Consider the following 21,276-nt stretch of genomic DNA (forward strand, 5'->3'; position numbering starts at 1 on the left):
ATGGTCCACTCCGTAAGGGCCACCCCAAGAACTTTGGCAACAAGAAACCCGGCAACTGGGGACCTCCCCCACCTCCTCCTGGTGTTGACAGACCGATGAACAAAGGTGTTCGTGGTCACAACGACAACAAGCGTCAAGGGCACGACGACTTGGGCGGCCCATTTGCTATGGATAGAGAGGATAAAGACGTGCCACCTCTCGGCAGTGGCGTAAGTGGAAGTACTGGTGAACACTTCCCCCCGCAGTCCGACGCAGGTGGCGACTTCGCTCCTCCGTTTCCATGGCAGGACCGAGGGGGTGATGCTCGCGACGATAGAACTCCTGGCGGTATCAACCTCCCCCCTCCACGAAGACCTGGCAGTCCCATGCAAATGCCTCCCAAACAGAGCAATGGGAAACCCTCAAAGCCTAACATGCCCGATGGAAAGCAGCCACCGTTTCCTGATCCCAGGGGTGCCGATCCCGACGTCAACAAATTCATGGACGAGTTCCGCGACAGCCACGACGAGCTCCTCCCTCCTCCCCCAATCGTAGACATCAACGATAAACCTTTGGCACCCAACCACAACGGTGACTCTAACAGAGATGATGCTAACAAACCCGATGAAGTTAACCCTGTGCAAACCCCGAAAGCAGGCAGTGGATCTTCCGAGCATGACTCAAATGCGGGGAACACTGCAGCTCCACCCCTCATCGACAATTCTCAGTAAAACACTGTTGATCGAAGCCATCGGTCTAAATGGGACTGCTTCTCTCCTGGCGTCAAGCTCTTTTTCCAGCCCCAAAAGCTCTACGAATCTTCATTTCATTCATTTTCAAACCAATATAAGCACTGCGATTACTACGAACGTTTGGTGAGAAATCAGCTCAAATTAATACAGAGTTCATCTCTGGAGCCAAGTTAGCAGGAAATATGTTGACTTTTGTGGTGCTCTACGAGACTACATGCATCAATCGAGCTAGCGTTCTGGCAGCACGAGAAAAAGCTACCAAAGAACGTTGGATACATACTCGTCATAAAGAGGATGGAACCTACACAGACCCTCCTCGTGGAACTTAGGGAAGTCATACAACCAGCAGCAGTGGGGAACTCCAGGAGCTGTGTAGCGGAACAGTGCTCCTCGCTCATCCAGCGTACGCAAGCCATACGTGTCTTCCTTGTATTCGATCGTGTCGCGCATCTCCACAATCGTCAGACTCTCGAACTTCGTCTCAAGCTCTTCGAGCGAGTCAACCTCGCTGTAGTGTCCAAGGATACTTCCTTGCCATGGTGAAGCCACTCCATCTTCCGGAGAAGCGAAGAAGTGAGCTTGCTTCAGCCTCAGAAAATTGATTTTGCGGCGGATCTTCTCCATGTGACAGTCAGTGGAAATCAAACCACGCGCAGATATTCACGTTGTTGATCATAGGCAGGAACTCGTTTGTCGCCAGCCAGACGTCGCGCACTGGAGTTCGCCCCAAGTTCGTGATGGAGTAGTCCGCTTGGATCTTGGGGTCCACCGATCGACGTGCCAAGTCGGCCTGCATCTTCCCACGGTAGCCCTCGGGGGTATAACCTGTAAAGTCAAACAAGTTCTGCGGAAGGACAGCAGCACCGAAGCCGGCCCCCAAATCGTGAATTGAGTTGCGATCGGCCTCTTGCGGCCCGTAGAAAATGCCGTTCACCCCTCCTGCCAAGCTCACGAACGTGTGCACCTTGTGGTCATCCATCTGCTCGATCACCGCGCGAGCCATCATAGCTCCCTGGGAATGGCCGATGAAGATGTAACCATTGGCGAAGCGTTCATCGTTCGCCACCACCTCGCGCACCGTGGCAATAGCCATCGGCACTTGGATGTTCAGCGCCGTCAGAGAGCACTCCCTCTCACAAAAAGCCAGCGGGACGAACACTCGCCCCTCAGCAGTGAGGTTCGCTTGGTAGTTGAAGCCTTCCGTGCTATTGCCCGTGAGCCCGTGGAAGAAGAAGATCGGGAGATTCTTCTTCTCAGAGATGTCGGAGGAAGTCGCGGCTGCATTGGCGTTGAGGTTGGTCGCCACTGCCGGGATCGATGACTGGTCGAGACAGACATCGTTGCCAGTCGGTGGGGTATTGATGACTGGTGACGTTGATGCCAATAGCGGAAGCAAAGCTGCCGCCAGCAATTGCATCACTCGCATCCTTGTTAATTAATCGACCTGAGCTCGGCGCGGAGACTTTGCGAATGATGAGTGAGCGAACCAGCTCAGTTATGCTAAGAGGGCCACGTGACCAGAGACCAAGCAGAAAACTGAAGTTCAAGCACGTGCACCATGCAGGCGTGACGGTGAGCAGAGAGCAAGGCAAGTTTTTATTGATATGTTACGTGCACACCTACTCCTTCTGCGCCAGGAACGGGTAGTCTGTGTAGCCGCTCTCCATAGGCACACCTGGCTGGGGGTAGAACGTCTTCAAATTCTGAGCGTTGAGCTCCGCGCCGACGCGCAGCCGCTCCACGAGGTCGGGGTTCGCGATGAAATCGCGTCCGAAGGCGACGAGGTCGGCCGCTCCTCCCTCGACGGTCTTGATTGCATCCTCGCGGTCGTAACCCGCAGCCGTGACCAGCACGCCCTTGAAGGCGTCACGGAAGTGACGAGCGACGCCGACTTCGGGCACCCGGACGTTGGCGGCGTGCATCCCGCGACGCTCAATGACGTGCACGTACGCCAAGTCGTAGTCGTTGAGCTTGTTCACGACGTAGCCGTAGGTCTCACGCGGCGTCGAGTCCTTGCAGCCGAACGTGTCGCCGAATGGAGACAACCGGATGCCAACTTGGCTCGAAGGCAGACTCGACAGAATGGCCTCCACCACCTCCAAGATGATGCGCGCGCGGTTCTCGATGCTGCCGCCGTACGCGTCCGTGCGCTTGTTCACGCTGTCGCACAGGAATTGCTCGAGGAAATATCCGTTGGCAGCGTGGATCTCCACTCCGTCGAAGCCTGCGGCGATGGCGTTCTCCGAAGCCCTCTTGTAGTCCGCGACGATGCTCGGGATCTCCTCGATCTCCACCGCGCGAGGGGTGACGTAGTTCTTGCGGCCTTCACGCGTGACGGCGTGCGAGGTGAGGTCATCGACACTCGTCGCGCTTGACGACACTGGCAACTGGCCGTCAGGTTGGTTAAGCGGGTGGCCGACACGCCCCGTGTGCCAAAGCTGCACGAAGATCTTGCCACCCTTGTCGTGCACGGCCTTGGTGACGAGCTTCCAGCCGTCGACCTGCTCCTGCGTAAAGAGGCCGGGGGCTCCGAAGTATCCGCGAGCTGTCGGGCTGATGTTGGTGGCTTCGGCAATCAGAAGACCTCCGTCCGTGGCACGTTGAGCATAGTGCTCGGCGACTAGAGCAGTGGGGACACCGCTCTCCCCGGTCCGCATACGCGTCAACGGGGCCATGGCGACGCGGTGCTTGAGCTCGACGGGGGACTTGCTGCCGCCCAGCTTGAACGCCGTGAAGAGCTTCGGGGCGATAGCGGAGACCATGGCGACGACTTTTGACTTCGACTGTGTGTTGGTTGCGGTGACTTGCTGGTTGCTAGGCAAATTGAGGAATGAGGTTAACGGAGACTTGTGCATGCTGCTGTCCAGCTGATGCTGTCAACCGATAAGTGGAACAGCGATGACGATGACATTGTTGATATCGCATCATGTGACAACTCTCTAAGCTTACGTACTCCTCGGTTTAGTGGTCTTATGATTTGAAAGTCACTAAATATCAATAAAATTGAAAGAAGGGGATTTCTGAACCTGGAAATAATGACTGATTGCGAATCAAAGTTGCTTGATAGAATCATTTCAACCTCATTCTGCTGCTGCTGGAAGTTCCAGCCTGGAAGTACGTGTAGTCTACACGGTGTAGATCCCGTCAGCGCTAGCTAGCATCAAACCTTAGCGTCGCACCAGACTATTGTGGTTGCGGATTGCATTGACATGTGAATCGCCAGGACTGTGTAGCCCGTCGTTCCAGCCTCCGCGTGCTGCTCAGAGCCTTGACAGAGTTGAGACGAATGCCGTGATTGACGATTGTTAGGAGATGGCATTGAAGACGTGGTTCTCTCGAAGAGACTGAAATCAAGCTCGAAAGGTTGACGGTGGTGGAGATGCACGACATGGTCGAGTACAAGGGTGACACCTTCGCTTTGCGCACACTGGACGAGCGAGGAGCTGTATTTCGTCATTTAGCCCCTGGGATTTCTCACTGCTGCTGGCTGTACGACTCGCCGATGCTCGACACGTGCGAGTTCCACCCAGTCTACAACAAATAACCTCGCTGTAGTGGCTCAAACGGCTGCTCTGCCATGGCGCAGCGTTGCAATCGTTAAACGATGCGAAGAAGTGGGTCTCTTTGATTCTCAAAAGTTGTTTTTACGGCGAGCCGTCTCCATGTGGCAGTGGAATTCGTACCACGCGTTCTTGTTCACGTTGTTTATCACGGGAAAATATGCGTTCGTGTCAAGCCACACGTCTCGAACAGGAGTGCGCCCCATTTCACGATCGAGTAGGGCGCTTAAAGTTCGGGATCCGTTAACCAGCATGCCCAGTCGTACTGCATTTTCCCGCGATATTCCTCCGCAGCACACCATTTGAAGTTGAACGAACTCGGCGGCGATAATGCTGCCCCAAAGTGCCACCAAACCACTTTTTGGAACGCGATCGACCTTTAGTGGATCGTAAAATTTTCCGTTTTGGATCCCCGCCAGACTAACATACATGTGCACCTTGTGGTCGTCCGTCTCTTCAATCGCCGTACAGGCCAACATGGCTCCTTGAAAATGTCCGATGAAGATGTATCCGTCGTCGAAGCGCTCGTCATCCGCCACGACGGTCCTCACAGCTATCTGCGTCCATAGTGCCGGAATGGAGCCTCTCAAAAACCAGCGGAACAAAGTTTAATAATTACCAAGCAAACTTAATAATAATAACTTGTGTTCGTGGTATTGCCCGCGATGCCGTGGAAGAAGAAGACTGGGAGGTCGCTTTGTCCGCAAAGTCTTGGTATCCGAGGAGTTTGAGTACAAACTTGTGGATGTTGCTGCAACAGCTCGTCGAGGCACACGTCATTGCCCAGAGGGAGAGTGGCGGGACTCGAGGACGCAGCAGCCAGGACAGAAAGCAAAAGGGCCAGCAGCGCTTATACATGTAGAACTTGCATTTTGGTAGTCGCCGCAATAAGGGGGTCACATGGATGCCACACCTACCGCCGGGATAGTGACGAAGTCATGTTCACGCGCTCGACATAACATCGTGGCGGAGAAGTAGAAATGGGTTTAAGTCTGCATGTTTTTAAAGAATCCAGTCTTCACGACAGTCTATACAAACTGCACTTACAGGCAATCGGCAGGAATGGCATTCCTGCCAGACTTGGATGAGAGGTTATACTAGCGTCGGTGGTCTTTTACCGCACCGGAGCTCAATGGGCGAGCTAATTGATGATCATACGACGCGCTGCACGCGACAATTGAGATCGTGAAACGGGGCTCATATCGTAAAGAAATACGGAACACCAAACTCAGACTCCGAACTATGCGATGTTCGCTCACCTTCGCCTATCATATTTCTTCACTCATACACACTTCTGACTTCGCTATTGAAAGCATCGTCAACACGACATCCTTCAGCTCAACGATCAAATATTTGTCCGTTTGATCTTGCTCAGAACAGGAATTTACAGCTTGATCTGGTAATAGTCCTTCACAGGAACATGCTTGGCGCCCCCGTAAAAGTCGAGCAGGATGATGTTCTCAATTTCAAGAACGTACGGCAAAAATCCATGCTTCTCCGGCCAGTCTTTCATCTGTGGGTGCCTACAAACCCGCAAAAAATGTCAAAACCGCATTTCCCCGTAAGTTTCTAAGCAAATTAAGCAGTGCGTACTTGGAGAACAACACTTTCTCAGCATACTGGCGCTGATCCACCGGCACGGGCACCACATTTCCCGTCAGCGTAAGCTTCCAGCACGTCGGGTCTTCCACGTCCATCTTGCAGGCGTATTCTCCCCCCTGCGCCATTGTGATCACCACCGACGCAGTAGAATTCACACTGAGGTCGGATCCTGCACACGTGAGGAGTAAAAACAACTATCAGCATTCCGTCTTCTCCCTGACCAAAGTCCCTACTCCGCACCAGTTGCATCCATCGGCGTGAGGTAGAAGAAGAGCTTGCCCGTGGACACCTTCTTCGAGTATCCGATCCCATCTACACAAACCAGTAACACAGGAGAGGAGGTGAATAGGTGTCAACCCCACCCATTCTTCATCAATAAACCGTACCGCTATAGGACACGGTGCTTCCGTAGGGGACCCCATTGAACTGCACCGAAATCGTCGATAGCGTCGCCCACACATTGTCGTGCACCAACTGCCGCGCATGCTGTGCCGAGCTCGCGCCCCAGTACCTGTCACCACCAAAGCACCATTAGAAAAAATCTCACCATAAGCGAAATATCCATAGATTATCTCAACATAATGAAAAAATCTTGAGCGAAATAAAAACTAACATATCTTCCGTTCCCGCGAGGCGGAACGTGTCCGGTTGGAAGATGCCCGCAGCCCGGCGAGCCTCAGCTCCGCTGTTCAGGCTGACGAGCCCCACCAGAGCCAGCAATGCAGCAGCGAACTTCATCTTTTATTATTCTTTTTTCACGGTCTCACTTGAGCCCCAGACGTCACTTTCGATAGTGGAGACTGACCCGAAAGGTTCGGAATGGGGCGTCGTCCCACTCTGGTCATTTTTGCGCCAATTGCAGGCGCCACAGCAGAATTATCTGCCAATCGGACGGGGTCATGACGGGCATTGGCTTGAGGCGCGAGGTGCTGGCGCTCTACCGAGACGTCCTGCGCGTAGCGAGGGCCTTCCCGGAGCGCAGCGTGGGCCGCAAGCTGCAGTACAACGCGCGGGAGTTGCTGCGGCTGAGACAGCACGAGCGCAGCGCCGCGCGCGTCCAGAGGCACGTGGCGGAGGGGCGGAACGCGCTGCAGGTGTACCGGGTGCTGCAGAACGACCCGGAGCTGCTCACTGCCATTACCAGGAAGAAAAGACCGGCGACTGAAGCTCAGAACAAGTAACTTACAATGGACAACATACTTTTGAGTTTTTTTTTTTTTTGCATTGATAAGTAGATGGCTACATTTCCCATCATGTTTTGTGGGACCAGTTAGGTTGAACGGTGTTGATTTCATAAGAATGTACTGCATGTACTTCGCTTTGATGAGTGATACTAACCTACCACGCAACGAGGCACCTCCATCTAACGATTTTTGTCACGCATCGACAGCATGGTTAAGCTTAGGCCTTACAGCGTGGTGACCAAGATGGACTCCTGCAGCGTGTAGGTCTGGCCGGCGGGGAGGGCCTGCTTCACGCTCACGCGGCCGGGCTCGACGGCGACCATGTTCTTGTACTCCTCGGCGCCGAAGTCCTCCATGGTCTTGGCGCGGTCGGCCCACGGGTTCCAGACTACGGCATCTGTCTGGGTCTTGACGGACTTGCCGCCCGTGCTGATGGAGCCCGATTTCTTGATCGTCACCGTGCGGTCCACGGCGTTGACGCCCTTGATCACAGCGTGCAGCGTGTTGGGGGCGTTGCTGTAGACGTTGTCAGTCTGGTTGGCGAAGTCGATGTACTCACGCGTCTCGGTCGCGTTGACCTTGGCGACCTTGTCGTAGTACTTGACGCCCTTCAGGCCCGACACCTGCACGCCCTTGTTGGTGGCGTCGTCCACCCATAGGTAGTTGTGCAGCAGGGCGTGGAACTCGATCGGCTCCTTGTTCGTGTTGCGCACGCGCAGAGCAGTTTTGAGCTCGTTGCCGAGTAGCTTCACCTCATACTCAAGCTCGAACTCGACGGGCCACATCTTGCGGGTCGAGTCGCTGGCAGCCATGGTGAACTTGGCCACACTCGGTTTCTTCTCGTCAGTAGAGTCCTTGTGGCTAGCCAGCGTCCAGTTGGTGATGCGGGCGAAGCCGTGGCTAGGGAATCCCTTGGCACTGCCGAAGTTCGGGAACACGACAGGGATACCGCCACGGATAGGGTTCACGCCGTCGAGGAACGACTTCTTCGACATGAAAAGCACGTCAAGCTTTGGGTCCATCGCGGGGTGGAACGACTTCACGTGGGCGCCGAAGTGATACACCTCAGCGCTGGAGCCGTACGGGTGCGTGAGCTTGACGGTCTCCAGCTCCGCGTTGGCAACGCCAAGGGCGGCCAGCAGCGACGACACCAAGGTGACGGTCTTGAACATGGAGAAAACCATTGTAGAGGCGGGACGGTGTGGAGTCTGTCGAGCTTGCTCCAAAGGAGATTAATTGAAGAATGAGAGCTCCGGAGGTACAGTATTAAAACGGCGAGAGGCAGAGCATGCGTGGCTTCCTTCTCGGATTGTGACAAAGCGTAGCGCACATCACTGGGATACCATCAGGAAATCTGTAGGGGTGGGAAGTTGTCGGATCGCCAATTGGACGGGTGGTCGAGTGCAGCAAGATGGCCCGCGTGAAAGACGGCAGGGTACTCTCCAAAAGAGGGTGTGGCGGCGGTGCACGACGGTGTAGCAAAGCGTTGCCGGCACATTTGTTTGTTTGACTCACCAACGCTGCTTTCACCACGTTGAAGGAGACTAAATTAGTCTCTCTTTAATCGGCGTTACAAGCGGCGCGATCACCAAAGCTGGGGTATGATTGCAAAACAGTTGGTGGTTTTTGCAACACATACATCTGCATCGACGGGAATGCTACGCAATGCGCTATTGTACATGTATGTGCTGCGCTGCACGCAATCTTGATTGCTGTCCGCGCATGTAGGAGATTTTATTTTCATCCGGGTGCCATGACCGACATCATGCTGGAACTTCTCACTGCACGGCTTGCTGCTGGCACCAAACTCAGTATGTCCACAGGCATCCCCACCAGAGCAAGCCTCAAGCCTGGTGTGTGGGTTCTGGTGGCTTAAATCTCACCAAACTCAGTACAGAAGGTACTCTCACTTCCGACACTGCCGATAACAAATCACCTCTATTATTGTTGGCACTTTCAAATATTAGATTTAGTAGGTATTTTTCACACGCGCGCCAAAACCATTTCTGAACGACTCGTTCGGTACGAGGCGATAAGCACCATTCGAGTATTTGCGGCGACCAGCACAGTACAACCATGGGCAAGTGGATGACCATAGACAACAAGCGAGAGCTTATTCGTAAGCATGTAGCCACGCCAGCCATGTCGCCGGGTGATGCTCGCGCACATGATTTGCGATCGCCGGCTTTAACCCCTGCTGGAAGTAGAAACGAAGCTCCAGCTGGCTGATGGGCACCGTGCATTGGCTGAGCAAATTTTGAAAATCTGCCACGTAATCGTGCAGTGACGATGTTTGGCTCAGCGCGCACAGCCGTTCGCGCAAGCGATACTCGCTGTCGGGCGGAAGGAACCGATGACGCATGGCCTCCTTGAAAAGCGCCCATGTCTTCACGCGGCCGGAGCTATAGCACTCCAGCGAGAACTGTCGGTACCAGTTCATGGGGGTGACTCCGAGGTGACACGACACCATAGTCACAAACTGAGAAGACTCTTCCATCATCTGCGGATGATAATCCGCGTAGAATTGCTCCACAGCGAAAAACCACAGCTCGAGATCTTCGTCGAGCTTCCCTTGGTAGGTTGGAGGTTGATGCTTGCGGGCCCCTGTTGGCCTTGCGGTGAGCGCGTCGATGCGGGCTTCACTAGCAGCGAACTGCTGCTGCATCATGGCTTGAAAATCAGCTTGTTGGCGGGCGAGAAGCTGCAGCACGTCTCCAAATGTTTGCGGTGTGGTGGTCTGTTCCATCACGGTGGCGCAAATCTTCAAAATTTTCTCGGCGCGATGGTCGGGAACGGACAAGTCGATGTTTGGACTCTTCAAGTGCTACTATGTGATGTAGTCGAAGCTTGGGCTCGTAGAAGGAAAAAAAAAAGTGATATTGTAACTTAAAGTCCGTACTCTCTTGTACTCTAGACTAGCTACTCACTTCATGGCCACTCCTTGTTGAATGCAATTGTTAGTTGACGGGTCGCCCCGTAAACTTCGTCCCGTAAGCCGTTCCGTAAGCTGTCCCGTAATACGTACCGCAACAAATATAAATTACCTGCTCCGTAATAAATTACGAAACCAGTAATATATAACGCAGTGCGTTACAACATGTGGCCACCAGCCATTGTAGCTCTGTCGTGATCTGTTTAATAGGGGAGGAAGTTTCTACTCTCTGCTGTTCGGGCGTCGGATGTACCATGCAGAACATATAACTATCGTTCATATATCGATACACACTATCTGCGTTGGATGATGCACTGGGTGGTAACAAGGATTCTTGTGCAAGGTGTGTATCAGAAACAGCAAGCTACCATGTAGTGCAGGAGCTGCACGCTCAGTATCCGCACTTCATATGCGTTTGTTACGCCTTGTAGGCTCCGAGCGCGCGTTTGGCAAAAAGTTCCGAATGTTCAGCCGCGGTGAATAAAGTCCGGCTAAAATGAAGATATTATCCGTATTTTATTCTTATCTAAATTACGGATATACCGCCGACTAAATAGTGTTAAAAATATACTTTACCTTATTTAAAAATACTGGATGATCCGTGTATCCTTTGTAAAAAAGAGATCTAGCTCTCGCCAGGCCTCAAATGAAAAATTGAAGTTTCTCTTATCTGGTGCGGCCTGTTACTCGAAACGCGAAACATTTGTAACGAAGAATCTTTTGCTTTTCATTTTGTCACGTCGATAAAGAACCATAATCGCGCGTGGATCCTTCACTTCACTTTTTGCAGGAGATCATGCCATCTTCCGATTATTTCTACGTGTAGATGAGGCTGTAACGGAGTCAGAACCGGCGTTTTGATGTCCGGCGCACGATAGCACTTTGACGTGTTTGTCATGGCTCGGAACTTTCTCTTGCCTTCGCCGTGGCAAGATGGAAGATCAAAGTTTTTTTCCCGTGTAATGGAGCAAGTGTCGAATCTAGTGCCCCAATCGGAAAGCGTCCAAATGGAAAGAAACATACCTTGGCCGCGGATTTTCTCCGCGAGACAATGAAAATCCAGCCTCAAACACTGGGATAATATCGGACTTGATTTCGGATACGCCGCTGATTTCGGGCTAAAATCCGTCCGGAATCCGTGACTCGCCGAAGGTAACCGATCGATTTAGTGTCGGCAGAGCGCATCGCCGCACCAGAACCGGACGGTCCTGGTGCGAGTGACAGCGCTCTCTGACCTTTATCCCCCCCCCCGACAATATCCTCAAAACTTTTACAGGTGTCCCCGCTGAATCTGCAACTGCCATCGGCTATCTACCGCGAACACAGAGAGTGCGGGAGTCTGCCAGTGCGCAAGATTTGCCACAGCTGTCTGGTGAGACGTACTGAATTAGTAAGATAATTGCGGGAAAATGTCTCTGCGGGAAATATCGAGTTGCTAGATCGGTAGAAAATGAAAGGCCCACAATGAACATTGTATCTTCGATCAGGGCATCATTGCGTGCATCAAGAGTCACTTCACGCGCATTAAGGTCGAGGATAGCATTGATCGGTATATAGTAGGGCTGCCGCAGGAGAATATCTCAATCTACACAGCCTTAAGTTGGGCGTCACAGGCTTGGAATGCTGTAACTCCGACCACTATCAGGAACTGTTGGATGCATTCTGGCATCGTATCTAGCGCAAACTCAGCTTATGTCGATCCGTAACATTAAAAAACAGTACATTAGCGTCTATAAAATCAGTAGATTAGCGTCTATGCGCAACCTGTGCAGATATTGTAACCCCGCAGTTTTTTTTGGTCCCACCTTTGCAGATTTAGCGGGGACACCTGTACCCAGTATATTGTATGCCGATATACGAACGACCAGCACACTCTGCTCTGCCATATCGAGACCGCTAGACTGCTGGCTGGCACCCACATGCTGATGCCACTTGGTCGCATAATCTTGGTACAGTAAATGGTAAGTTCGTACCGAGGATCACGAACCACCTGTCTACTGCACTGGTACAATACCAGAGGAATGTTATCGGCCTGCGACACAGATTGCGTGAAGCCGCGCGTAGCGCTTCCGGCGATGCATATGCACTGCGAAAGTCACCAACTGTTTGACACTCGTAGCGCGGGCAGCTTTGATGATCGCGCAGCATGTAATTCTGATTAACACGAGGGTAAAGAAACACCATGAAATGGCATCGTCAACCAAACCGACGGCAACAAACGAACAAGTCGAGAGGGAACCACACTAAATAATAAGCCCAACAAGGCGGAAATGCTTTCCCAGCGCCTTCACTACATGTACAGCGCACGGCTTCGCGTGCCGTTCGTGGCTCCCTCTCCCAGCTGTCGTTCACGCGCACTTCATGTATCCGTGGGATCCCTGCCTGTTGCAGTGAACTCGACCACCACTACAGTTAGAACGCCGGTGGTCCAATCGGCGACCCGACAACTTCCCACCCCTACAGATTTCCTGATGGTTTTCCCATGATGCACGCTTACGCTTTGTCACAATCCGAGAAGGAAGCCACGCATGCTCTGCCTCTCGCCGTTTTAATACTGTACCTCCGGAGCTCTCATTCTTCAATTAATCTCCTTTGGAGCAAGCTCGACAGACTCCACACCGTCCCGCCTCCACAATGGTTTTCTCCATGTTCAAGACCGTCACCTTGGTGTCGTCGCTGCTGGCCGCCCTTGGCGTTGCCAACGCGGAGCTGGAGACCGTCAAGCTCACGCACCCGTACGGCTCCAGCGCTGAGGTGTATCACTTCGGCGCCCACGTGAAGTCGTTCCACCCCGCGATGGACCCAAAGCTTGACGTGCTTTTCATGTCGAAGAAGTCGTTCCTCGACGGCGTGAACCCTATCCGTGGCGGTATCCCTGTCGTGTTCCCGAACTTCGGCAGTGCCCAGGGATTCCCTAGCCACGGCTTCGCCCGCATCACCAACTGGACGCTGGCTAGCCACATGGACTCTACTGACGAGAAGAAGCCGAGTGTGGCCAAGTTCACCATGGCTGCCAGCGACTCGACCCGCAAGATGTGGCCCGTCGAGTTCGAGCTTGAGTATGAGGTGAAGCTACTCGGCAACGAGCTGGAGACTGCTCTGCACGTGCGCAACACGAACAAGGAGCCGATCGAGTTCCACGCCCTGTTGCACAACTACCTATGGGTGGACGACGCCACCAACAAGGGCGTGCAGGTGTCGGGCCTGAAGGGCGTCGAGTACTACGACAAGGTCGCCAAGGTCAACGCGACCGAGACGCGCGAGTACATCGACTTCGCCAGCCAGACGGACAACGTCTACAGCAACGCCCCCAACACACTACACGCTGTGATCAAGGGCGTCAACGCCGTGGACCGCACGGTGACAGTCGAGAAGGCGGGTTTCATCACCAACGGCAACCAGAAGGTCGAGACCAAGACCGATGCCGTCGTGTGGAACCCGTGGGCTGATCGCGCCAAGACCATGGAGGACTTCGGCGCCGAGGAGTACAAGAACATGGTCGCCGTCGAGCCTGGCCGCGTGAGCGTGAAGCAGGCCCTCCCCGCTGGCCAGACCTACACGCTGCAGGAGACCATCTCGGTCACCACGCTGTAAGGCCTACATGGAACCATGATGTACTACAGAGTAGATGCGCGACAAAAAGCAAAACGTAGATGGAACTCGTCGTGCACGCTGGAAGTCCCGCCTCACCAATCGAACGAACAAATGAATGAATGCCTAATATCCTTCCTTCTTGGTCACAGCAACGTTGCTAAGCCCAGTCAGTCAGCTCACCCGCCTTAATACAACACCTAGGGCTCTCAACTACCGTAAATCACGTCGGTCATGTAACGTCGTAAAAAGTCCAATACGTAAGCGTAAAAAGTCTCGTAAAAAGCTTTTCGACACTGAATTACCTTGACGCTTTGATCAGAGAGATGGAGAAACGTGTGGCCCCCCTATCAGATAGGAAACACCTCCGTGTTGGCGTCGAGAAATCGTTTACGACACTTTTTACGCTTATGTATTGGACTTTTTACGACGTTACATGATCGCCGTGATTTACGGTACTGCCAGTACACCAGTAAGGTACAGTGCCAACAGTAATTAGTCTGGGCTCAAAATTAGTCTGTCTTCAAAATTAGTCGGGACCAGACTAATTCATGTGCTACAGAAATAAGGATGTTCATATTTAGTCTGGGCACAAATATTCATAATTAGTCTGTCTGAACTGGGCTCGTCTTGGGCAAATGGTTTGGATCCTGCCCACCATTTACATGAATTAAGCACGCAACGCTATGATGCAATGTGGCTTATCGCTTGGTGTTGACGGAACATGGTCAACAACGCAACTTTTTCCTCATTTACAGGAGATCACCCAGAAGTAACCACTGGACTTTGCAGGCAAAACGAAGGATGACGGCTCAACAGATGAACAAGAGCCGATCAACAAAGACGAAAGTGAAGCTAGATGCCGCAGAGAGCGAGCAGGAACCCACATCCTCGACGAAGCCATCGTTTGATGTTTACCTAGAACACTGAAAACGACCGTCTTAACTAACGTAGAATACCGAATAGTACACGGCCCTTCAGTGCAAGGGAGGGTGTTATACACGATAGACGTTCACTTCAGACCGCGTTATATTGATGGTATTGTATTAGTTGTACTGTAGAACCCCCTAGAGGAGGGCATTTCATTCACAGGGTGTTCAAATACTTTACCGCGTACTATTCAGTATTCTACGTTACATAAATGCACGTTCTCTTTACCACCAGCAGACTACTTCGGTATTCAAAATTAGTCTGTCTGTTTTGAAGACAGACTAATTGTTATGAGTGAAAAAAAAAATCGATGTTCAATTTTAGTCAGGGCCAGACCAATTACTGTAAGTACTGTAGCTATCCCATTTTGTTTCTGTTACTACCGGTATACTATTAATAGTAGTAATTGGGACGAAATTCTCATCACTAACCCTAAACCCTATCACTCCTACTGTATTTACTCAGCTGTATCTCATTCCTCTTGGAATATAATACATGAATGGTTAGGGCCTATTATGCTTTGCAATGCGTTTGTCGTTTTCACCTAGTGTTTTGCCCGAGTTATAATATCTGGCGCCCGATATAAAAACAGACGGCCACTAACTCGACCAAGTTATTTTCACCAGCCTCGATATCGATCTCGATTTACGCTATCTGTGGTCGAATTGCCGATCCAAAAACGCAATTCGGGCCGATTTATTTTAAATCGCGATGGCTGTGTGCGGATTATAATGCCGTGCTTTATATATATATAATATGCAATTGGACACTTACATCTGGACACTTGACGAGTGGCCGGCAGATCGCGCTGCCGATCTGTCGAAGCACCGCAGTTTCCGAAAACCTTCATCGTGCAACATGTACTCTCTCGACTACCGTTGGCGAGCCGTTTTTCTTATGCATGTGTATGGAATATGTATGCAGTATGTTAGCGATATATTTGGGCCTAACGTGCGAACACTGCAACGTTGGTACAAGTTGTTTTTGACCGATGGTGTGGTTGATGAAGGAGATCGAACTAATCGCTCGTCGCGTTGGCCGAACGACGTGGTAACCCGTGTTCGAAAGTACGTGAAAGCCCACCCTACATTTTATTTAGAGGAGCTACAGCAGTTCATACGAAACGTTTTTCCTAAAGTAAAATGGTAGCGTAGTATCAACATGTGGTCTTACATGGCGGGGAGCTGCTCGCGCGACAGACAAGCGGAAAGCCCAGCGATACAGGAGCCGCTAGTGCACTCACAAACGAAGCTAACGAGCCATCAAACACGTTCAACAGATTAGTATTAGAGTCGCAAGGGCCGGAGACACACTAAGTTTCAGTATGGTAGCGTAGTATCGACGTGCGGTCTTATATGGCGGAGTGCAGCTTGCGCGACAGACAAGCGGAATGCCCAGCGATACAGGAGCCGCTAGTGCACTCACAGACGAAGCTAACGAGCCGTTAAACACGTCCAACAGAGCCGTACCGGAGCAGCAGTAGCCGGCAACGTTACCTCGGTGTCCTGAGAACCAACGATGCGCCCGTTATGTTAAGTAGGAAGAGGTGGTGCGACTTACCTACGCCTGGAGGTCGATTTACTACCGTCTCGTATTTTTATGTCTTCGAATTATTTTATCTCAGAGATCGATTTAAGCCCTAAATCCGGGCGACAAAATATCTGCAAACCACAATACGTCTATTCGCTTCATCGGGGCCAAACATTGTGAAAAAAACCTCGGTTGACACCTTCTCGGCGCGATTTGACGTGGCTAACTGCAAAATAAAATAGAGTGAGCTTCGAAAGAAGATGTCGATGCCATTAAAGTACGGGGGACACGATTTAGCCTCGATAATAAACGCTAATCAAGGCAGCTTTAGCTAATTCCCTACAGTTTAGGTCGCCGCTGGAACGAATAAACAGCCACCTAGCCCTCGGCTCTACCCGCATTTAGAGCTGCATGTGAGTGTTGGCCCCTTTGTTAGGTGTGCATAAGTGCTTGCAAAAAAAACATTTAACACCTGCCTGCGCATTGCCACTTATGTTATCTGCGGCAGTGAGTGGCTGCGAGGAGCGTACCGTAGCAAACCCGCGCGGGGTGCCCGCGGAGCAGGGTCACGCAGTATTTGCGTAGGCGGATTTCATGGTGCTGTCGTCATAGTGAGGTTTGAGTGGGTACCTTAGGTAGTAGTCTGAGGGTCCCAAAGCAAATTACAGAGATAGGAAACACCACCGCGGCGGCATTTGAGCACCACATCACGTCGAGTCCTCATAACGGCATGCACCACGACAAACTGTTGCACCCAATCAAGCAACGCCGCCCTAAGTAAACATACAACCTAACTTACGAAGACTTGGAATCCCCACATCTTGCAACAAAGCTCGCTGGTAGTGTGGAGAAGACAACGCAAAGCGCGAAAACGGAGTGTGGCGCGTGGAGACTCTCACTATGAATCCAGGGTGTTTGTCTAAAAGGAGGGCTGCCCCTGCATTCTGGGCTTCGACAGTAACTTAATAGTACTTTGGCCCGTGTGCGTTACTGGTTACTGAATTAGTAGTAGAATCATAAGCATACACGATAGTAGTGCTGATATGCGACTCACAGTAGGTAGACACGACGTATCTAAGCTCGAGATCCCTGCAAGGTCGCAACACCAGCCGGATCGCGTCCCCAGCACGTGCGCAGTACGAACGCAGCACGAAAGCTACAGCCGGAGCGGTCGAGAGCGTCTGGTGAGACAGCTAGCGCGCTTGAAGACGTCCCGAGGAGTCAGCAGCACCGTCGGCGGCGCGGAGTCAGAGTCGCGGAGGGCAGACGACAGGCAGAACGCTGAACACAATGAGCAGGAAGCAGCACACGTTAGTTTGACCGGAGGTACGCGCTTCTAGCATGAGACTGCGCTGCGTCCTTACCGTTTAAGCGCTGATGTTGTTGTCTGTGCCACCCGTTTGAGCGTTGCTGGTTGGGAGCGACCCTAATTAGTGCGGTTTTAGCTGCCGATCGGAATCGTATTTAAGGCTGAATTAGCGTAAAGCGCCCGGTTTTAGCCGGAGGAGGGGAATGGAATTGCCACAGAATAATGAGCGCAGAATGCGTGAAAGGCACAATAAAACGGGTCGCAGAAGACGCTGGATGACCCAAGACCAAATACGGGGTCATGACTCCCGTGATGGCTCGAGTATTTGTTAGCTTGCTGTATCTCATCGGCACGCGCATTCTGGACAGAATGCTTCGAAACAAATGCATCACCGGCAAGACTGGCGAGAAGAGTTCACCCCGCACGGAGGGGTCCCAATAACAGTACTAACAGTACTACAGTCATTGCTACTGCTAATTAGCGATACTACAACAGCTTAAACAAACCTGTTACAGTAGTAATATTACTCATGGATCTGGTACTGTACTACTACTACAAGTAGTAGTAGTAGTATCACTACGAACCAAAATGCTACTAATTATGGACGAATCGCAGCTCAGACAAACTGCCCCGTCCATCCCGCCCCAAATATCCGCCAATGACACGCCGCCTCCGCGTTTCCTCTTCGCCTTTGTATGCCCAAGGGCAACTTCAGTCCATTTCCAGCCATTGCCATGGCGGCGCCGGTGCCCGTGGGGATGCAGCTCGTGAGCGCGCTGGACGACGCCGAGCTCCAGGCGCTGTCGCCCGTGGGCTCGGCCGAGGCAGACGCGTCCGCCGCTTCGGCGCACGTGCGGCGCGCGCTGCTGCTGCCGCTGGAGGGCGACGCGGGCGCCGTGGACGACGACATGGACATGGACATCGACGTGGACGTCTTCCGGCCCAGCGCCATGCTGGACGCGCAGCTGTCCGACGCCTTCGGGGGCGAGGCGGCCGACTTTTACTTCGCCTCGAGCTTCCAACCTGGTAAGTAATATATCCTCTTTTTAAATTTAAAACGAAAATAAGAGATTGATTGCTCATCAAAACGGAAGTGATGAGGTAATTTATTTTCTTATTCAGCTTAAATTTCCTATTTGGCTGACGCACTTGCGACGCGATATTCCTCCTTAGCAGAGCTGGGCGAGGCGGACGAGGACATCGAGCAGATGCTGCTGAGCGGCGGCTCCGACGAGGCCGCCGCGCTGCAGTCGCACCACCAGCACGAGACGGCGCCCGGCCAGGGCTGCCAGTGCCGCAACTTCGCCATCCGAGCCGACCGCGTGCAGGCCCAGCAGCAGCGGCTGGCGGCGGCCGTGGTGGCCAAGGACCAGAAGAGAGTGCTGCGGCACACGTTCGGGTCCGGCAAGAGGCTGCAGGGCTTCGGCTTCGGAGAGGGGGCGGTGACGGACCAGAGCCAGCAGCAGGATGTCGAGATGGCGGACGGCAGGACCACGCCAGCTCTGGCGGTGGAGATGAAGCAGGAGCTGCTGGCTGCCGAGCACGCAGCGGCTGTGGCGGAGATGGCACAGATGATCCCGGAGCCGCTCGTGGCCGTGAAGCAGGAGATGCCCTCGACGCCCGAACGCGGGCTGCACAAGGCGCGGTCTCTGGATGACGAGCAGATATTTAGCAGCCCGCTGCATCGCAGCCAGTCGCTGTCGGCAATGTCGAGTCCCTTGAGCACGACGAGTTTCGTGTCGCTGGAGAGTATGATGGCCACGCCGCTTTCGACGACGTCTCGCGCTACAGCTCACCCCGAGATGCCGGTGATGATGCGATCGCTGTCCCCGGCCGACGAGCTGGAGAAAATGGCAGCAAGTGGCTCGAAAACGTCGATGCCGAAAATGAACATGCTCCGGGGAAACTTTCAGGTCTCGCCGGGTCAGGACTCCGTGCCGCTCGTCAAACCCACTGCGGTGTTGCCACCGCCGTATTTCCGAGGAGCTCTCGACGCCCCTGAAAAGCGGCGCGCACATTCCAAGACTTTCAACTCGTTTGCGCAGTCGTTGTCGTTTTCATTTTCAAGTGAGTCTTCAACGGGTAGGTGAAGAAGGTATGAAACCCAACGAAGACATGGAGAGAGAGAGAAAAAAAATGGTAGTCGAGGCCATTCAAAAGAAAGCAGGCAACCACGGCGCTGTTCACCAGATTCCAGACGAGAAACTTCGAGAAAAAAGACGCGGAAAAGCCCGCATTCAGTATTAGTAGGAAAAACCAGCAACACCAAGGTACGAAAGGCATGGGGCGATTGAGTTTGTATTACAATAAGCACGTGAGAGAACCATACTCGAGTTTTGCCACGCCCACCACCTGGTTTCACCCATGTATTCTTGGCAATAACGTTTTTAGGCAGTCGGAGCAAACAAGAGCGGAGTCAGCGTCGGTGTGGGCTGTGGATTTGGTGCAAGCAAGTTTTCCAACCATGAGCTCCGATCATCAAAATGCGTCTGCCCGTGTTGTGGGCACTGCAGCGATTTTCCTGCGGCCGCTGCGCTACATGTTCGACGTCGAAACTGACGTGGCCATCGTGACTGAAGAGGAATCGACAGCGGTGTTACCATCATTTGAAGCCGTGCACGTGCATCTGCGTGCAGCGACTCGACCCCCGTTAATGGAGCGTGACGAATTGTTGAGTGGATTCCTGCGAGCAGAAACTCCCATTCATAGTAGTGCAGTGCCATTGCAGTCCCGCCTTCTATCTCCAAGCGGCCCAAGCAGCAGATCTGTTGACAAGTACAAATTCGACTTGCAGGACAGCAAGGTGGAGTCTGGCGAAGATGAATCCGACGATAGTGACCGAACGCTGAGTTCTTTGCGAGGTACCTACGTGTGGCTCCTTGTTCGCGTCCAGCCTCTTGGAAGAAGTAAGCCATTCTCTTTCATCTTACCCGATGCGAAAGACACTCGCGAGACACTACGCGTGCAGTACCAAATATCCTCTTCAAGCGAAAGTTTCTGCCTCCCAGTTGATCACACCAATGTGCGTACGGGTTGGTTGCTGCTTCATTAGCCTAGAATCTCACTGACGCGTGAGTTGTGTTCTGCGTGCAGGTTGTAAAACTTTTAGTGACGGACGAGCTAATCAATCAAGTAGACGCACAAATGCTCAAGTTCACGTTCCTGTCAGCGCCACTGAGCGTTCCTGAACCCTCAACTGCTAAAGGGGTCGAGGCCAAGGCAACGACACCCATGCCCACCACTATCAACTACAGCGACACAGCATTAGCCGCAAGCGAGGCGGCTGTCGCAGAGGAGACACGCCGCCGAAAGCAAGCCGAAGCCGAGCTCGCGGAAGCAAAGTCTGCAGCTCAATCAAAAGACCTTGAGCGATTAGAGGCTCAGCTCCAAGCAAAGCAAGATGCTCAGCGCGCGCAAGAACTTGAATTGGCTCGAAACGACCAGCTACATGCACGATCCTTGCTAGAACATGAGCTAGCAATGCGCGACGAACAAAATCAGGAGCTGCAGCAAGCCCGCAAACAATTGGAGGACCAGCTACAAGCTACGAATGAGAGCGCTCAGCGCTTTCAGATCAGTATCAGCTCCGCGGACCAAGCTCTCGAGGTGAGTACAGTTGTTGGGTCGCTGCATTGGATGCCGACCGTCTAACATGGGATTGAACAGATGCTGAAACAGCGAGCGTTGAGCGATGCCAAGGAGCGGGAGGAGCTCCAACGGAGACTACGCGTGCTCGAGGAAGAGAAGCTAGCTTTGCAGAAAAAGAGTCGAGCTTGCACGCTCCAATAATGTTCGCGCTTTTGCCATTTTGAGTTCGTATCTCGGCACGAGAGGTGCTTACCTTGCTACTTGTTTTGCAGTGCTGACAAGTTAAAGGAAAGCACTGCTCAAGCCCACTCCCGACAAA

General features: G+C 52.7%; 9 protein-coding genes across 10 annotated transcripts; 4 read left to right on the forward strand and 5 right to left on the reverse strand.

Moving 5' to 3' along the window:
- Nucleotides 1–1,362: 1,362 nt before the first annotated feature.
- On the reverse strand, nt 1,363–2,157 carry IUM83_03579 (Lysosomal thioesterase PPT2; the record flags this gene model as incomplete). The annotated part of the gene is made up of 1 exon (XM_067927594.1): nt 1,363–2,157. One exon carries the CDS (start codon nt 2,155–2,157, stop codon nt 1,363–1,365), a length of 795 nt encoding a protein of 264 aa, XP_067795549.1.
- Nucleotides 2,158–2,350: 193 nt separating this feature from the next.
- IUM83_03580 (12-oxophytodienoate reductase 1) lies at nt 2,351–3,493 on the reverse strand (the record flags this gene model as incomplete). Of its 2 annotated transcripts, none has more annotated exons than XM_067927596.1 (1): nt 2,351–3,493. In XM_067927596.1, the coding sequence occupies one exon, from the start codon at nt 3,491–3,493 to the stop codon at nt 2,351–2,353; it is 1,143 nt and encodes a 380-aa protein (XP_067795438.1). The 2 variants fall into 2 exon arrangements, with proteins under 2 accessions (XP_067795438.1, XP_067795437.1); XM_067927595.1 differs by having other exon boundaries at nt 2,351–3,118.
- A 2,182-nt stretch (nt 3,494–5,675) lies between these two features.
- IUM83_03581 (CREG-like protein) lies at nt 5,676–6,631 on the reverse strand (the record flags this gene model as incomplete). Its single annotated transcript, XM_067927597.1, has 5 exons — nt 5,676–5,814; nt 5,885–6,062; nt 6,134–6,205; nt 6,280–6,404; nt 6,507–6,631. 5 exons carry the CDS (start codon nt 6,629–6,631, stop codon nt 5,676–5,678), a joined length of 639 nt encoding a protein of 212 aa, XP_067795439.1.
- A 161-nt stretch (nt 6,632–6,792) lies between these two features.
- Nucleotides 6,793–7,074, forward strand: IUM83_03582 (uncharacterized protein; the record flags this gene model as incomplete). Its single annotated transcript, XM_067927598.1, has 1 exon — nt 6,793–7,074. The coding sequence occupies one exon, from the start codon at nt 6,793–6,795 to the stop codon at nt 7,072–7,074; it is 282 nt and encodes a 93-aa protein (XP_067795435.1).
- A 227-nt stretch (nt 7,075–7,301) lies between these two features.
- Nucleotides 7,302–8,261, reverse strand: IUM83_03583 (Aldose 1-epimerase; the record flags this gene model as incomplete). The annotated part of the gene is made up of 2 exons (XM_067927599.1): nt 7,302–7,478; nt 7,536–8,261. The coding sequence occupies 2 exons, from the start codon at nt 8,259–8,261 to the stop codon at nt 7,302–7,304; spliced, it is 903 nt and encodes a 300-aa protein (XP_067795436.1).
- Nucleotides 8,262–9,190: 929 nt separating this feature from the next.
- On the reverse strand, nt 9,191–9,823 carry IUM83_03584 (uncharacterized protein; the record flags this gene model as incomplete). Its single annotated transcript, XM_067927600.1, has 1 exon — nt 9,191–9,823. One exon carries the CDS (start codon nt 9,821–9,823, stop codon nt 9,191–9,193), a length of 633 nt encoding a protein of 210 aa, XP_067795433.1.
- A 2,820-nt stretch (nt 9,824–12,643) lies between these two features.
- On the forward strand, nt 12,644–13,603 carry IUM83_03585 (Aldose 1-epimerase; the record flags this gene model as incomplete). Its single annotated transcript, XM_067927601.1, has 2 exons — nt 12,644–13,369; nt 13,427–13,603. 2 exons carry the CDS (start codon nt 12,644–12,646, stop codon nt 13,601–13,603), a joined length of 903 nt encoding a protein of 300 aa, XP_067795434.1.
- Nucleotides 13,604–18,103: 4,500 nt separating this feature from the next.
- Nucleotides 18,104–19,459, forward strand: IUM83_03586 (cell division protease ftsh; the record flags this gene model as incomplete). The annotated part of the gene is made up of 2 exons (XM_067927602.1): nt 18,104–18,395; nt 18,546–19,459. 2 exons carry the CDS (start codon nt 18,104–18,106, stop codon nt 19,457–19,459), a joined length of 1,206 nt encoding a protein of 401 aa, XP_067795431.1.
- A 374-nt stretch (nt 19,460–19,833) lies between these two features.
- Nucleotides 19,834–21,158, forward strand: IUM83_03587 (cell division protease ftsh; the record flags this gene model as incomplete). The annotated part of the gene is made up of 3 exons (XM_067927603.1): nt 19,834–20,391; nt 20,463–20,975; nt 21,036–21,158. 3 exons carry the CDS (start codon nt 19,834–19,836, stop codon nt 21,156–21,158), a joined length of 1,194 nt encoding a protein of 397 aa, XP_067795432.1.
- Nucleotides 21,159–21,276: the final 118 nt, after the last annotated feature.

The sequence above is a fragment of the Phytophthora cinnamomi genome (assembly GCF_018691715.1).
Source record: "Phytophthora cinnamomi strain GKB4 chromosome Unknown Contig21, whole genome shotgun sequence".
Taxonomy (NCBI): domain Eukaryota; phylum Oomycota; class Peronosporomycetes; order Peronosporales; family Peronosporaceae; genus Phytophthora; species Phytophthora cinnamomi.